Source organism: Salmo salar, chromosome ssa18 (assembly GCF_905237065.1).
Source record: "Salmo salar chromosome ssa18, Ssal_v3.1, whole genome shotgun sequence".
Taxonomy (NCBI): domain Eukaryota; kingdom Metazoa; phylum Chordata; class Actinopteri; order Salmoniformes; family Salmonidae; genus Salmo; species Salmo salar.
This window is the reverse complement of record NC_059459.1, coordinates 79,244,292-79,261,343: the sequence shown is the minus strand read 5'-3', so window position 1 is coordinate 79,261,343 and position 17,052 is coordinate 79,244,292. Positions and strand designations below refer to the sequence as shown.

Sequence of the window (17,052 nt, the reverse complement as noted above, 5' to 3'; positions counted from 1 at the left end):
GTTTTATTGACACATGTCCTTGCTTGGAAAATGGCTGTGATTATTTTTGTCTATGTACTCTCCTAACATAATCTAATGTTTTGCTTTCGCTGTAAAGCCTTTTTGAAATCGGACAATGTGGTTACATCAAGGAGAAGTGTATGTTTGAAAAAGGTGAATTATGTGTCCCACAGGTAGCCCACAGGTAACCCACGTAGCCCATAGAAGATAACCACTAGACTACGGTCTTGCCTCTCTTAACCACCAGACTACGGTCTTGCCTCTCTTAACCACCAGACTACGATCTTGCCTCTCTTAACCACTAGACTACGATCTTGCCTCTCTTAACCACTAGACTACGGTCTTGCCTCTCTTAACCACCAGACTACCTACCACCTGTTGGAGGAAAGTATTGTAGGAAACTCACAGGTTCCCTGTTCAAAGTCTCTTGATGTTTTCACATCATTAGAAACAGGATTATCTGGTCATCTGTTTTGGAATTTATCTCAGGGTGATGAGAGAATGGTGTTATTTATACATTAAACGTATACTTTCCAGAAAATAGCTCCGTCCATCTGTCCAAGACTATTTCTCATCCATTTTCATCTAATGCTGCTCATTCATGATAGTGTTTAATATTTTGGGAAGTAATGATTTACAGTCAACTTCTGATAAGTGCAAACTCTCTTTTAAGTGAACTACAGTGTTTTCTAGTCCCAATTCAATAAAAAAAAAAGTAAAATCTACTGATAACCGCATTTTCTAGCTTAGTGCACGCTGTCACATCAGTCCCAAGCCGTCGCGTTATCAGGAGTCACCTGTGTTACAATGTATTTTCCTTTATTGGGCTCCCGAGTGGCGCAGCGGTCTAAGGCACTGCATCTCGGTGCTTGAGGTGTCACTACAGACACCCTGATTTGAATCCAGGCTGTATCACAACCGGCCGTGATTGGGAGTCCCATAGGGTTGCGCACAATTGGCCCAGCGTCATCTGGTTTTGGCCGTCATTGTAAATAAGAATTTGTTCTTAACTGACTTGCCAAGTTAAATAAAGGTTAAATAAATTAAAAATGACAAAAAATGAATTCAGTTCACGCCAGAAATTATTCTCCTAGATCCCCCTATTACTTGCTGTAACTGTTTCCCCTCGTGTAGTTATCTATTCCATTATTAATGGTCTGGACCGTGTAGTAAAACCCCTGATTTATATAAATATATTGATACATAATAAAAATAGATATACTTTCCAGAAAACATCTTGAATTTGCCAATAGTTTTTTTTACATTTCATTTTAACCTAATGTTGCTCATTCATCATGTTGGTTTAATATTGTATGGAATAATGATAAACAGTTGACTCCTGAGGATGAATTGATTCTCCAAGATCATCCTTCACTGTTTGTCTATGTAGTTTTCGTTTCCCTTTGCTACTGGTCTGTAGGCTGCCTTGCACAGAAAACCTCCATCCAGCTGGTGGCGCTGTTGTGCGGTTCAGGGCACGCAACCCACTAGAATAAAGGATTTTTCAAAGATTCCTTGACTAGAACACAGAAGTAAGATTGGAGACAATGGTTGTCACTAGTTACCACAGCCACAAAGTCAAAATTGGCTATATCGTAAAAACCTAAGAAAACTCCCTCCAATGTGCTTTTTGGTCCTAATTTAAATGTTAGGCATAAGTTTAACTGTGTGGTTAGAAATTGTAGAAATAGACATCGTTATGGCTGTGGTAACTAGTAACGATCCACTGTTGTAAAGCTAGACCACAGCAAAGATGTTCTACTAAGATAGATCACATCCTGTCGTTTCCAATGGGAAGGCAAGTGAGCCGAGTAGGTGGGATCAAGTGTCGAGATGGGTCGCGTTTATTGGTCTATCAGATGTCAGTCATCTAGATGGCTTAGTGACGTCAATAAAATACATCGTCATCATATTCAAATTCAGTTCAAAATGAGACGCAGACGTTGGACTGGAGATGTGGAGAAAACACTTCACTAACGTTAAATAAACTATTCGTTGTTGACACTTTTATAACGCCACCAAGATCGAAAAGTAAGTTACAAATATATATTTTAAATGTTTATACACGTTATATAAATTAGATATTTAAACGTGTTGTAGTGGGCGTTAACTGTTTTCCGTTAAAACATGCTGAGGAACAGTAACGGTAAAGTTAGCTAACAGTTAAAGTTAGCTAAATCAAAACGTTAACTTAGCTGGGCTATATGCAATAAACTAGCTGTGAGGTTATTAATGACCAACCCGTTACTCTTCTCTTATTACATGTTAAAATTTCACACGGGCAAGAAGAGAAATAGTAACGTTGGCTAGGTTGATATATAGATATATATATTTATCGGCTAGCTAACGTTACTGTAGCGCAATTAATCGGATTCTGCACCTGTCAGAAAAATAGCAGAGTAACTAGCTAGTTTAGCTAAATAATCATTCAGGACCGCACATCTGAGAGAACAGCACGTTTTTGTTTACTCGTAAAGCTAGAAACAGCTAGAACATGGATTAACATGGACGAACAGCGTTAATGTACTCTACAGTACTGCATCGTTACACCTCAAAAGAGCTACTACAACCAAGTGTTGTATCCAAAATTAGAGTTTTGTTTTGAACAGAACCATGACCAGGCGGACATCGGAATTCCTTTCTAAGTGACAGTGAGGACAAGGCCGTTCCTCCAACTACCGGGCGGAATTTGGCACATGGGTGGTTTTATTTGGGCTCCAAAGTTTTGAGGCAATTTAAAATATATTTTTTATTGTTGTACATAAAAGACTGAAAAAACACCAGGAAATCAGCTTCAAGTGACTTTTATTTAAGAATCTATTCATGTATTCTCATGAATAATAGAGACACCTGATCGTATACAACAAATGTAAGCAAGGTTTGAATGATTATTTTATTTAAAAATTATATTTGTTTGGGCTTCTTCCAAGTCAATTTACAGTCTACAAATTATTTGTAATTATGTTCCGCCCCCCCCAACCATCCTCTCAAGAAAAACAATTAGTTGATCCCTGGGATAAAGGGAATGGAAGACGGGCGCCGTCATCCATTCCGGGCCACACTCCATTCACCTGGATTGTTTTTGTTCTCTTCACCAGGATAGTGAGACAGGGTGTCTAGGCACCAAAAGAAAAGGACTAGCCGGTGAAATACTTCAGTTTTCACTGTGCTATGGTTTTTGGTTCTTTATCTTCACCATTTATTTTTTTCTATGAGGGGCTAGGCATGCTCGACATGGCCTTTCAGGATGCAATCAAAGGCACTAGATCTAAGTAAGAACTTTTAGTCCTTACACAATGCCAGTTTTTGCCCAAAGACTGCTAAGGTTTTTTGTCAATTATGTCCTCCATTTTTGATATTCCAATCTATAAGATGACAACGTACTTGGTTTTGGTGGCTTTTAGTCTTGCGTCATGCCTACTTTGCATTTGCCTGTTGTTTTTTGTGATTTTGACAGCATCTTTTCCAGGAGCTGTATTCTCTTATTAAAGTAACATCTTTATGAGATTAATTTTGTGATATATTTGTTTCAATGTGTGTGCAATTAATCACTGTGGGTGGATTATTATTATTATTATTATTATTATTATACCTCTTTCAATTGGATGCTGGCCTCCTCCTGCATGACACCTGTGCTACATGCTGCTTCCTTTGTCACCTGAGCCTCCTCCTGTATGCTTGTGAGGAAGCCTCCTGTCACCTGAGCCTCCTCCTGTATGCTTGTGAGGAAGCCTCCTGTCACCTGAGCCTCCTCCTGTATGCTCATGACGAAGCCTCCTGCCACCTCTGTCACCTGACAGACCACCTCCTGCAGACCCCTTGAACTAAATTCAGCATCTGCTGCTTCCTCTGCTGGAGCTGGGTCTAGAAGGAAGGAGAGGAGCACTCTTTAAAGTACTCCTCTCCTTCACTCTCTTGTTCTGTCTTTCTCACCTAAAACTCCTACATCTGCTTCCCTGGCTTCTCCTTCAAAAAATAGCCAATTCAAGACTTTAAACCTGTTGATATAAAACAATAACGATGCATCTTTAATCGCTACGAACTTTGTGGTTGTCTTTTTCTACCACGCCGTGCATCTGTTGCAGATTTGAGGGGGTGGATTCATGCAATTTATTCTGGTAGTTACTCCCTCGGAGGACAGTGTCTTCCGTGAACCCTGTTGAAAGACATTTTTACCAGAAAAGTATCATGACTGAAATGTATTTTCATTGACAAAGATGGTCAATGATCAGAATAAAATGCTCCTCGCACACAGCGTAACCCCTTCTGCAGACTGATGTCCCTACGCTTGATGTTTCTCAGCCACATCTTCCTCCTGAGTAATTAGTGTGTAAGGATTAATCTCACATTTTATTGAATTCAGCTGGATGTTGGGCTATGTCTCCTGTTTTATAGTTAATTTAGTAGTATAGTGGTTGCTATAACATCTGTGGTAGTATATTGTAGTTTGTAGATAACCATAAACGATTGTCCTCTATCCCTGTTATTCACCCTGATTGTTTTTTAATAGTACTCTACAGTTAATTTAAACAGCAGCCATGTTGTTTTTTATCTCTGTATGTGTAAGAGGAGTGTGACGTAGACTCCACAGAAGTCATAAGAAAAGCAGCCTTTCTTGCTACTCCTGTGACCAGTACCCAAATGAGGACCTTACATTCTTATTGATCGTGTCCTGCTATAGTTAGTAGTGTATATGGACTCATCCCTGTAGTCTGCAGACTTCTGGGGTCTACGTCACTCTCCTTCTCTTCAATCAAAACTGACACTCCTCTCTGTGAGACACCACCTTAACAACCATTGCCTGGTTAGCAACACCCCAAATAACGGAGAACATAGAATAAAGACCCACACTTTATCCTGTCCTATGAGACATTAGAATAAAGACCCACACTTTATCCTGTCCTATGAAACATCAGAATAAAGACCCACACTTTATCCTGTCCTATGAAACATTACAATAAAGACTCAGACTTTATCCTGTCCTATGAAACATTACAATAAAGACCCAGACTTTATCCTGTCCTATGAAACATCACAATATAGAAAATCCTATGAAACATCACAATATAGACCCACACTTTATCCTGTCCTATGAAACATCAGAATAAAGACCCACACTTTATCCTGTCCTATGAAACATTACAATAAAGACCCACACTCTATCCTGTCCTATGAAACATTACAATAAAGACCCACACTTTATCCTGTCCTATGAAACATTACAATAAAGACCCACACTTTATCCTGTCCTATGAAACATCACAATAAAGACCCAGACACTTTATCCTGTCCTATGAAACATTACAATAAAGACCCAGACTTTATCCTGTCCTATGAAACATTGCAATAAAGACCCACACTTTATCCTGTCCTATGAAACATTACAATAAAGACCCAGACTCAATCCTGTCCTATGAAACATCAGAATAAAGACCCACACTTTATCCTGTCCTATGAAACATCACAATATAGACCCACACTTTATCCTATGAAACATCACAATAGAGACCCACACTTTATCCTGTCCTATGAAACATCAGAATAAAGACCCACACTTTATCCTATGAAACATCACAATAAAGATCCACACTTTATCCTGTCCTATGAAACATTGCAATAAAGACCCACACTTTGTCCTGTCCTATGAAACATCAGAATAAAGACCCACACTTTATCCTGTCCTATGAAACATTGCAATAAAGACCCACACTTTATCCTGTCCTATGAAACATCAGAATAAAGACCCACACTTTATCCTGTCCTATGAAACATTACAATAAAGACCCACACTCTATCCTGTCCTATGAAACATCAGAATAAAGACCCACACTTTATCCTGTCCTATGAAACATTACAATAAAGACCCACACGTTATCCTGTCCTTTGAAACATTAGATAAAGACCCACACTTTGTCCTATGAAACATTTTCAGTTGCTGCCCTCTTAAACCTGATTGGTCTTTTGAAGCTCCGCTCTAGTGCTACACATGGTGTGTGTCTTTCTTTTTTGTTCCATTTTCCTGTTGAGGAGATGTGTTACGGATACAGGTATCCTGTGTGTATTTGTTTTCTCTCCTTCTGCCCGAGTCACAGGTGGCAGTCATCAGTCGCCAATCTGAAGACACACCTGCTCCTTTTCTCTTACCCAATCACATCCCTTTTCCCTTGGTTTAAAAGAAACCCAATCAGTTGTCTCTGGAGCTATCTCTCTTTTGTTTTTGCGCCTACATTTCACTTTGTCCGTTATCTTGTGTGTATGTATTGCTGTGGTGTATGACTGTTTGTTGGTGGGAAAAGGGGATACCAAGCCAAGTCGCCCTTGCGCATACATTACTCGTAGGAAAACGTTGTCTAAGTACCCTAGTTAGAACTGGGCAGACCACCCACTGTATTTTATTGGTTAGTTAGCTAGCTGTTCTTAAAGCAGGCTAGACTAGCTTAGGGGTTTTTGGATATTTATTATTTCTTTCCTTGGGTCCAGCTCAGACCCTTTTTCCCACACCCCATTACCGTGTGTTTGAAATAAACCTAAAGTGTTTGACGTTAGGTTTAGGTTGTCTGTGGATTTCTTTTAGTTCTCACTGTTCATTTTCACTGTTATGATTTGCATGAGATATGTTACGGGTCACATTGGTAAACTAATATCACAGATGGGCACATTGGTAAACTAACATCACAGATGGGCCCATTGGTAAACTAACATCACAGATGGGCCCATTGGTAAACTAACATCACAGATGGGCCCATTGGTAAACTAACATCACAGATGGGCACATTGGTAAACTAACATCACAGATGGGCCCATTGGTAAACTTAACATCACAGATGGGCACATTGGTAAACTAACATCACAGATGGGCCCATTGGTAAACTAACATCACAGATGGGCACATTGGTAAACTAACATCACAGATGGGCCCATTGGTAAACTTAACATCACAGATGGGCCCATTGGTAAACTAACATCACAGATGGGCACATTGGTAAACTAACATCACAGATGGGCACATTGGTAAACTAACATCACAGATGGGCCCATTGGTAAACTAACATCACAGATGGGCCCATTGGTAAACTAACATCACAGATGGGCCCATTGGTAAACTAACATCACAGATGGGCACATTGGTAAACTAACATCACAGATGGGCCCATTGGTAAACTAACATCACAGATGGGCACATTGGTAAACTAACATCACAGATGGGCCCATTGGTAAACTAACATCACAGATGGGCCCATTGGTAAACTAACATCACAGATGGGCCCATTGGTAAACTTAACATCACAGATGGGCACATTGGTAAACTAACATCACAGATGGGCACATTGGTAAACTAACATCACAGATGGGCCCATTGGTAAACTAACATCACAGATGGGCACATTGGTAAACTAACATCACAGATGGGCCCATTGGTAAACTTAACATCACAGATGGGCACATTGGTAAACTAACATCACAGATGGGCCCATTGGTAAACTAACATCACAGATGGGCACATTGGTAAACTAACATCACAGATGGGCCCATTGGTAAACTTAACATCACAGATGGGCCCATTGGTAAACTAACATCACAGATGGGCACATTGGTAAACTAACATCACAGATGGGCACATTGGTAAACTAACATCACAGATGGGCCCATTGGTAAACTAACATCACAGATGGGCCCATTGGTAAACTTAACATCACAGATGGGCACATTGGTAAACTAACATCACAGATGGGCCCATTGGTAAACTAACATCACAGATGGGCCCATTGGTAAACTAACATCACAGATGGGCCCATTGGTAAACTAACATCACAGATGGGCACATTGGTAAACTTAACATCACAGATGGGCACATTGGTAAACTAACATCACAGATGGGCCCATTGGTAAACTAACATCACAGATGGGCCCATTGGTAAACTAACATCACAGATGGGCCCATTGGTAAACTAACATCACAGATGGGCCCATTGGTAAACTAACATCACAGATGGGCCCATTGGTAAACTAACATCACAGATAGATGAGAGAGATATTTCACTGGATGTATAAATGTGAAACATCCGCTTGCCGTTTCCTCTCACTACCATATTTGGGGTTACACTGTGTTAAACCCAGCTATAGTGGGCACATTGGTAAACTAACACCACAGATGGGCACATTGGTAAACTAACATCACAGATGGTTTCATTACCCCCCCCCAAAAAAAGATATAGATGTACTATTGTAAAGTGGTTGTTCCACTGGATATCATAAGGTGAATGGCACCAATTTCTAAGTCGCTCTGGATAAGAGCGTCTGCTAAATGACGTAAATGTAAATTACTGGTAGCTACCATGTTTTATCTATCAGTGATCATTGCTTTGGTGATTGATTCGATGGGTAGTCATGGATACAGCACACTACTGATTACACAGCCAAAAACGTGTGCCTCACCATGCAATAATTACTCCAAATGCATATTATCATTATTTATTACAATAATGTTCAACGTCTGTTGGAAACAGGAACAAGGATTTTCCTCTCCTTTTTTTTTTTTTTACAATAAACAAGGCATTTTATTGATGACATGTTTCTTATCGTGAGGGGAAAAAAATGTGATTCACAGAAGGAGTACTAGTAGTGGGAAAACTTGCAAAGAAATCGATGTCTAGCTATTTAAGCTAAGTCGTTTTTTGTTGTTGTGTGAATTAGCTAGCCAGCTAGATATCTACTTGGGACAAGCTAGCTACCGCCAAGAAGAGGATGAAGACCATTTGTGCCTTACTGAATAAGCAAAACGTTCATTAGGAAAACGGCCACTATCTATTGCACTCGTCCTAAACAAAGTAATCTCTACAAACAATTGGGTAAGTCAAAGTCTACCAAACGTAGTGAAGTCTTTATTATAAAATTCTAGTTTTGGGAAACAGAAAACTGTATGGAGATCAAATGTTTCCTTTATGAGAAAATTAGCAGAATGTCGGCCAAAATCCATCTAGCTGAATCTTCTCCCACTGCCGTCCACTGGGCTTCCTCTCACTACCATATATGGTAGTGAGAGGAAACGCCAACCGGATGTCTCACATTTATACATCCAGTGAAATATCTGTCTCAACTATCTGTCACCACAGTCATTTCATATATATATATATATATATAAAATCATAGTGGGAAGATCAAATGTTTCATCAACAAGAAAATTAGCAGAAAGTCAGCAAAAACCCCCATCTCGCTCCATCTTCTCTCACTGGCCTTCATCTCATCCTAATATTTGGTGGTGTGTGGAAACGCCAACCGGATGCTGCAGGTTTATACATCTGGTGAAACATCTGGCTCATTGTTCTATCTGTGATTGTCAACAATAGAGTGGTGGTGGTGGTGAGCTCTCAGCTGACCTTTCCTGTCCGGAAGTTATTTAGCCATTCATTGTAGCCATTGGTGCTCTGTAGAGTTGCTATTTTATCGTTTTAATGAACTCGTGACATTCCTGGATTAGTCATTATATTAATAAAGTCTGATTCAAAAAACAAATATGAGAGTCAGTTTAAAAAGGTTAAGGGTATAAGACTGTGTACATATCTGGCTGTGTCGGCAAAATCAATACATATCCCAACGAGCCAAGCAGGGAGAGGCTGCCCGTTGTAACAGTTCCAAGACCTGTCAGAAACGTCCATGTAACCCTACACCAATGACACCTGGATCTCAAAACTGAACTTGGACCCACACTAAGTGGCAATGATATCCTTTGCCACCGTTGTCTTTTATGACATTGCTCGCACCAGTCATGACTATTCAACAAAACAAATAATTTTCAAGTTTCTTTACAGCGAATGTCTTATTGTATAACTAGCAAATTATTTTTGAAGTTGAGGGTGCAGTATTTATGAAGTTTGGCAATGAGGATGAAAATAAGCATAGTTCAGCTAGCCAGCTAGTTTAGCCAGGGAAAAACCGGGGAAAACAACCTTGGGACAGGATATAGCTGGGCGCACATGCACACTAGGCTAATTCAGAAAAAAAAAAAAAAGATTAAACAATTCAGAGACTGAATCGAATACATCAGATGACAAATATTTAGGGAGAGCAAATCAACATAGGAACCATCACAGGCAAAGCGTCAATACAGGACTAAGATCGAATCGTACTACACCGGCATACAAACTATTACAGAGTACAAAGGGAAGCACAGCCGAGAGCTGCCCACTGACACGAGCCTCTTTGACGAGCTAAATGACTTCTATGCTCTCTTCGAGGCAAGTAACACTGAAACATGCATGAGAGCATCAGCTGTTCCGGATGACTGTGTGATAACGCTCTCCGCAGCCAATGTGAGTAAGACGTTTAAAAAGGTCAACATTCACAAGGCCGCAAAACCACCACTGACACGACCGCTGCTGCTTACAGCTGCTGCTGAGAAACCAGGGGAGACTGAAGTGCTAACACTAATTGATAATTGCCTCACAGAGGTGGAGAGCACACCTTCCTGTACTAATTACTGATTGCCTTGGAGAGGTGAAACCACTTCCTCTCCAATACAGGCACTGATTACCAAAACTAGTCACACATTTCCCTGCCCCTTGATCCTGGATGATGTGTCAGCAACTATCTGCAAATAATGAGCAGTCAGCAGCTCTCACACACCAAGTAGGCTGCTGGGAAGACAGGAAGCACCTAAAGTAGATGGCCCTCCTTAGCAAAAAGACAATACTATACCACAACAGTAAAGACAACAAAAAAATGATACTTCTCACTCCGGGAGATATCAGGAGTCCTCCAGCTATAGAATGAAGTCCCAAGCCGTTGCAGCTTTCAGGAGTCGCCTGTGTTACAATGAGTTGTCTTTCAATTCAGTTCATACAATAAGTTATATAATATATTATAACGTTTTCCCCACATGTAGTTTTCAATTTCCATTATCACTACTAGTGGCAAGTAGCCTTGTGGTTAGAATGTAGGGACATTAATCAAAAGGTTGCTGGATCAAATCCCAGAGCTGACAAGATAAAAATCTGTCATTCTGAACAAGCCAATTAACCCACTGTTCCCCAGGATGCCGTCACTGTAAATAAGAATTAGTTCTTATTAACTGACTTGCCTGATTAAATGAAATAAAAATAGTCTGTACCTTGTAGTTAACTCTCCATCCACATAGAGGCGCTGTGGTATTGTCTTGCCACCCGCTGATACAGGCGGAAGTGAGCTTGCGAGTGGACTTTTCTTTCTTGTGAACATCGTTCTTTCCTCGTGGAAGAAGCTAGCAGCTGAATAGCTAACTAGCTACCAGTCAACTTAAAATGTCGAAACAACAGTCGTTTCATGTGTTTTTAAATGAGCGCTTAACTTCGGCTGCTGTGGAGATTTTCGGGGAAGTTGAGAAAACGGTAGTGAAATACCAGGAGGAGAATGATCGGCTACGGAGACTGCTGGAGATCACATCAGAGGTTCAACTATGTAGAACAGGTACGTATGTACAGTGCATTCGGAAAGTATTCAGACCCCTTCACTATTTCCACATGAGGTTAAAAATCTGTCCATGTGCACTTGAGCAAAGCACTTAACCCTGATGTATCCTGTAATTGCTGCAGATAAGAGCGTCTGCTAAATTACACACATTTCAAGTGTAACGTATTGTACTTTTGGAGTCATTTAAAAAAAATGTAAATAAGAATATAATATGTTTCTGAACACTTATACATTCATGTGGATGATACTATGATTATGGATAATCACGAATAAATCATGAATAATGAGCTTCATGTGTGCAAGGAATATGGGATCAAATACTACACTTCTGACTACTGTAATACACTAAGTTAATTTATCCAAATGCTTATGACTTCTTCACATTGGGGGACTAGATACATAAAGTTCTTTCATTTCTAAATGGTAAAACAGATATAATGAAAATTCCCTCAAATAAAAGGTGACATTCTGTACTGTCACCTCATATAAACATTTGATCTCAAATCCCAAATTCTGGAATATAGAGCCACATTTGTAAATGTTAGTTTCACTGTCTAAATAAATACATAGGGGAGTGTAAACCTCTGCTATTCCTTCCTTCCAGACTCCCTGCAGCTCTCTGTCTCTGAAGAGGAGGTTCCCCCTGAGCAGCAGGAGTGGAGCCCCAGTCTGGGGCAGAAGGACCCAGAGACCACACAGATTAAAGAGGAACAGGAGGAAGTCAGGACCAATCAGGAGGAAGAGCAGTTTCAAGGGCTCGTTGATACCAGAGACTCCACATTCACTCCTTCCTGTGTGAAAAGTGAATGTGATCAGATGGACCAACATCAAGAAGCCATACTAGCTGAAAACCCAACTCTCAGTCCACTGAAAACGTCTAAACTACAGTCGTTTCGTGTGTTGTTAAATGAATGTTTAACGGCATCTGCTGCTGTGGAGATTCTTGGTGCGGTTGAGGAAACTGTAGTAGAGTACCAGGAAGAGAATGATCTGCTACGGAGACTGCTGGGGAGGACACCAGAGATAAAACTATGTAGAATAGGTTTGTACGTAGATCTAATACCTAGCTAGCTACGGTTCTACTTAGTTAATAAACTGTTTCCGGTAACAGGGATCTCCAATGCATCCATTTTTAAAGAACAGTTTATAATATAGCTAAGATTCACCGGGCATAATTAAAAAGTTATCTGTCAGGAAAAGATGATTGAAATAGCTTATATAGCACAGCCTTTCTGACTCCAATGCATTTCATTAGAGACAGTGAGTACGTTTACGTTCACACTAGTAATTCAATATTATATTGATGATGGCAGTAGGCAGAGTACGGCTTCAGTCCTGTAGACCCCTGACTCTGCTCATCTTAAACGCCGTGAGGTCATAATAGAAGTAAGCATACGGTGATCAAAACATCTAGTTTTCTGAGAAATCTCTCAAATTATTAGGACGTGTACAAGCTTTATTAAAATATCAAGTTTGGAAGCAGTAAAACTATTTTTGTCTGTATTGCACATTATTTTAGCTACTGTTGCTATTTTGGATCAATGCCAATAAAGACATTTTCAATTAAAAAATCATTGAGATCTATAATTCACATTTGTGATTCAAGTGTTGTATTTAATTCTGTGGTATATAAATAACATCTGCTATTCCTCTCCTTCCCTCCAGACTCCCTGAAGTTCTCTGTCTCTGAAGAGGAGGTTCCCCCTGAGCAGCAGCACTGTGAGCGGGAGTGGAGCCCCAGTCTGGGGCAGGAGGACCCAGAAACCACACAGATTAAAGTGGAACAGGAGGAAGTCAGGACCAGTCAGGAGGAAGAGCAGCTTCAAGGGCTCTTTGATACCAAAGACTCCATATTCACTACTTCCTGTGTGAAAAGTGAACGTGATCAGGAGGACCCACTTCAGTCCTTGACTCTTCCCCAAAACCAGACTGTGGAGAACAGAGAGCGTGAATCTGAACCAGTGGATCCTAAACCTTTTGGCACTGTGACCCACATAAGGGGTATGGACATTCCCTGTGACCCTCCAGATAATCAGAACAATGCCTCAGCCATAAGCAGCAACCCAGTAGGACTTGACAGCAGCCCACCATTGGATCCCAGCCCACCATTGGATCCCAGTCCACTATTGGAGAAACACTGTTCCAAACCCAGCACCACAGCTAGAAGAACTCACCACTGCCGTGACTGTGGTGAAACGTTTGCTCTGAAAGCTGACCTGCAGAGACATGTGACTCTCACCAAGAAGAGACCCAGTGAATGCTGCTTCTGCAAACAACGCTACAACTCTACCTGTAAACTGAAGGCCCATGTCCGACTCTGTCACGGTGGGAAACCCTGTATCTGCCCTGTTTGTGGCAAGACCTTCAAACTCAAAGGAGATCTGTCCAATCACATGAGGATTCACACAGGAGAGAAGCAATTTATCTGTGGTGACTGTGGGAAAAGCTTCAATCGCACGGATTTCCTAACCAGGCATAAACTGACTCACACAGGAGAGAAGCCATTCACCTGTGGTGACTGTGGGAAAAGCTTCAATCGCAAGGAGACCTTAACTACGCACAAACTGACTCACAGCAGAGAGAAACCATATAGCTGTGGTGACTGTGGGAAAAGTTTCAATCGGAAGGTGAGCCTAACTGAACATAAACTGACTCGCACAGGAGAGAAACCATTTAGCTGTGGCGACTGTGGGAAAAGCTTCATTCGGAAGGTGAGCCTAACTGAACATAAATTGACTCACACAGGAGAGAAACCATTTGTCTGTGGTGACTGTGGGAAAAGCTTCAATCGGAAGGGGCACCTAACTGAACATCAACTGACTCACACAGGAGAGAAACCATTTAGCTGTGGTGATTGTGGGAAGAGCTTTATTCAGAACAGGGCACTAAATAGACATATACTGACTCACACAGGAGAGAAATCATTTAGCTGTGGTGACTGCGGGAAGAGCTTTAGTCAGAAGTGGGACCTAAGGAGACATATACTGACTCACACACGAGAGAAACCATTTAGCTGTGGTGACTGTGGGAGAAGTTTCAATCGCAAGCAGACCTTAACTACGCACAAACTGACTCACACCAGAGAGACACCATTTAGCTGTGGTGACTGTGGAAAAAGATTCATTCAGAAGGGGGTTCTAATGAGGCATATACTGACACACACAGGAGAGAAACCATTTAGCTGCGGTGACTGCGGGAAGAGCTTTATTCTGAAGGGGGACCTAAGGAGACATATGCTGATTCACACAGGAGAGAAACCATTTACCTGTGGTGACTGCGGGAAAAGCTTCAATCGCAAGCAGACCTTAACTACGCACAAACTGACTCACACCAGAGAGAAATCATGTAGCTGTGGTGATTGTGGGAAAAGCTTCAATCGGAAACAACATGGCTGCTCAGTCTGTGATAAAATATTAATTCAGAAGACTAATCTGCTGACACGTGAAAAACATCCACAAAGAAAGTAAATGAGGACACAGAGAGGGGACTAAGAGAGTATTGAGATACACCTGTGGACCAACTCTAACTGGTCCTCCTGATCCTGCTCAGTCCAATGTCACAGTAATGATATAATGGGGCTGTTGTCTGAACCTGACAGGTAATGTTGCTGCTCTTTGTGTATGAAATGGACAATCTGCAGTTCAGACAACCACCACTTTTTAGGTGAACAACTGAGGGATGGGGTTGGAGAGTTGTGAACATTCAATGTCGTAGTCAGATATGGATACAAGATGTCCAGATGTAATGTAGGATTCCCAATAGGTGGCCCGTTGGTTGATTTTATTTGGCCCCAAGTTTTCTGAGCAAAACAAGATAATCTATAGAATATTAGTATTTATTTCTTATTCATTGTTGGACATTTTAAAAATGTATTTAGGGAATATGTTCCCAAGTATTCGCACATGTAAATAGATTTACAGTATCAGTCAAAAGTTTGGATACACCTGCTCATTCAAGGGTTTTTCTTTATTTTAACTATTTTCTACATTATAGAATAATAGTGAAAACAAACTATGAAATAACACATATGGAGTCATGTAGTAACCAAAAGTGTTAAACAAATCAAAATATGTAATATTTTAGTTTCTTCAAAGTAGCCACCCAGATGTATCCGATCTCAAGAAATTGTACAAAACATCCCCCTTATATAATCAATGTGAGCATTACATAATTAGGGGAGTAGTGATTGGATAAGGGGAATGTTTTGTAACCAGGGGAGTAGTGATTGGATAAGGGGGATGTTTTGTAACTAGGGGAGTAGTGATTGGATAAGGGGGATATTTTGTAACCAGGGGAGTAGTGATTGTAGAAGGGGATGTTTTGTAACTAGGGGAGTAGTGATTGGATAAGGGGATGTTTTGTAACCAGGGGAGTAGTGATTGGATAAGGGAGATGTTTTGTAACTAGGGGAGTAGTGATTGCATTAGGGGGATGTTTTGTAACTAGGGGAGTAGTGATTGGATAAGGGATGGAACTAGGGGAGTAGTGATTGGATAAGGGAGATGTTTTGTAACTAGGGGAGTAGTGATTGCATTAGTGGGATGTTTTGTAACTAGGGGAGTAGTGATTGGATAAGGGGATGTTTTGTAACTAGGGGAGTAGTGATTGGATTAGGGGGTATTCCCTTATTCCCTTCACATTTTCAAACAGTACAATTTATATTTTCAATGGGGCTATACATTTGGGTGAGTTTTTTTTCTCACCTGAGTAGAGTCGTTTCACTGCCAAAAATAAAATTAAACCATCTAGTGTTCAGTGAAAGAACAACACAATGTCAACTACAGGTAGCCTAGTGAAATAATGAACATCCAATCACATTAACCGTTACTCGGAAACCTTCACTCTTGTGCAGATATTTAGAAATGAAACATGACAATTTGAAAAATAAGCTGCAGGAGTTTTTTGAGCGAGAATAAAGATGACTTTCGAGTAGTAAGACATGTATAAAAGCAACAGATACCATTAATAAGGTCCCGTTTGGCTCAGTTGGTAGAGCATGGTGTTTGCAATGCCAGGGTTGTGGGTTCGATTCCCACGGGGGACCAGTACGGAGAAAAAAAAAATGTATGAAATGTGTGCATTCACTACTGTGAGTCGCTCTGGATAAGAGCGTCTGCTAAATGACTAAAATGTAAATGTAATAAGAAGGGGCTAGAAGCGTCTTGTATGGTGAGTGGCTAGGACAGACAAGCCCCATGCTATTGTGGAGGACTTAATTCTTCCTGCTGCCGCGGATATGGCTGGGACAATGCTGGGGGAAAAGGCCCACAAAACTATACAGACAATGTCTTCATCAAACAACACTGTTTCACGACGCATCAGTGACATGGCAGGAGATGTTTTGAAACAATTGCTGCTTCGCATACAAGCCAGTGAATTATATGCGTTACAGCTGGATGATGGGTCAACAGACGTGGCGGGCCTGGCATAGCTCCTGGTATATGTCTGTTATGTTTATGGGGGGGTCAGTTAAGGAAGACATCCTATTCTGCAAATCACTGGAAACCAGGACAACAGGAGAGGATATTTTTAAAGTACTGGACAGCTTTGTGACATCAAATGGACTTTGGTGGTCAAGATGTGTTGGTATCTGTACTGATGGTGCAA

At 40.8% G+C, this 17,052-nt stretch overlaps 1 protein-coding gene and 1 long non-coding RNA gene across 3 annotated transcripts in view; both read left to right on the top strand.

Moving 5' to 3' along the window:
* Positions 1–16,823, top strand: part of LOC106578114 (oocyte zinc finger protein XlCOF6.1) — a 97,789-nt gene extending 80,966 nt beyond the window's left edge. Inside the window, exons 1-3 of one of the 2 annotated variants that reach the window (XM_014156727.2) lie at positions 11,090–11,442; positions 12,050–12,487; positions 13,111–16,279. In XM_014156727.2, the coding sequence (XP_014012202.2) occupies positions 11,277–11,442; positions 12,050–12,487; positions 13,111–14,912 (2,406 nt within the window). In that variant the 5' untranslated portion in view covers positions 11,090–11,276 and the 3' untranslated portion in view covers positions 14,913–16,279. Of the gene's footprint in view, positions 1–11,089; positions 11,443–12,049; positions 12,488–13,110 lie in introns of those variants that run through there. The other variant, XM_045701606.1, reaches the window with a different exon arrangement.
* LOC123728763 (uncharacterized) lies at positions 1,846–6,545 on the top strand. Its single transcript, XR_006760538.1, has 2 exons — positions 1,846–2,031; positions 2,610–6,545. It is a non-coding gene; the product is annotated as an uncharacterized lncRNA (long non-coding RNA).
* Positions 16,824–17,052: the final 229 nt, after the last annotated feature.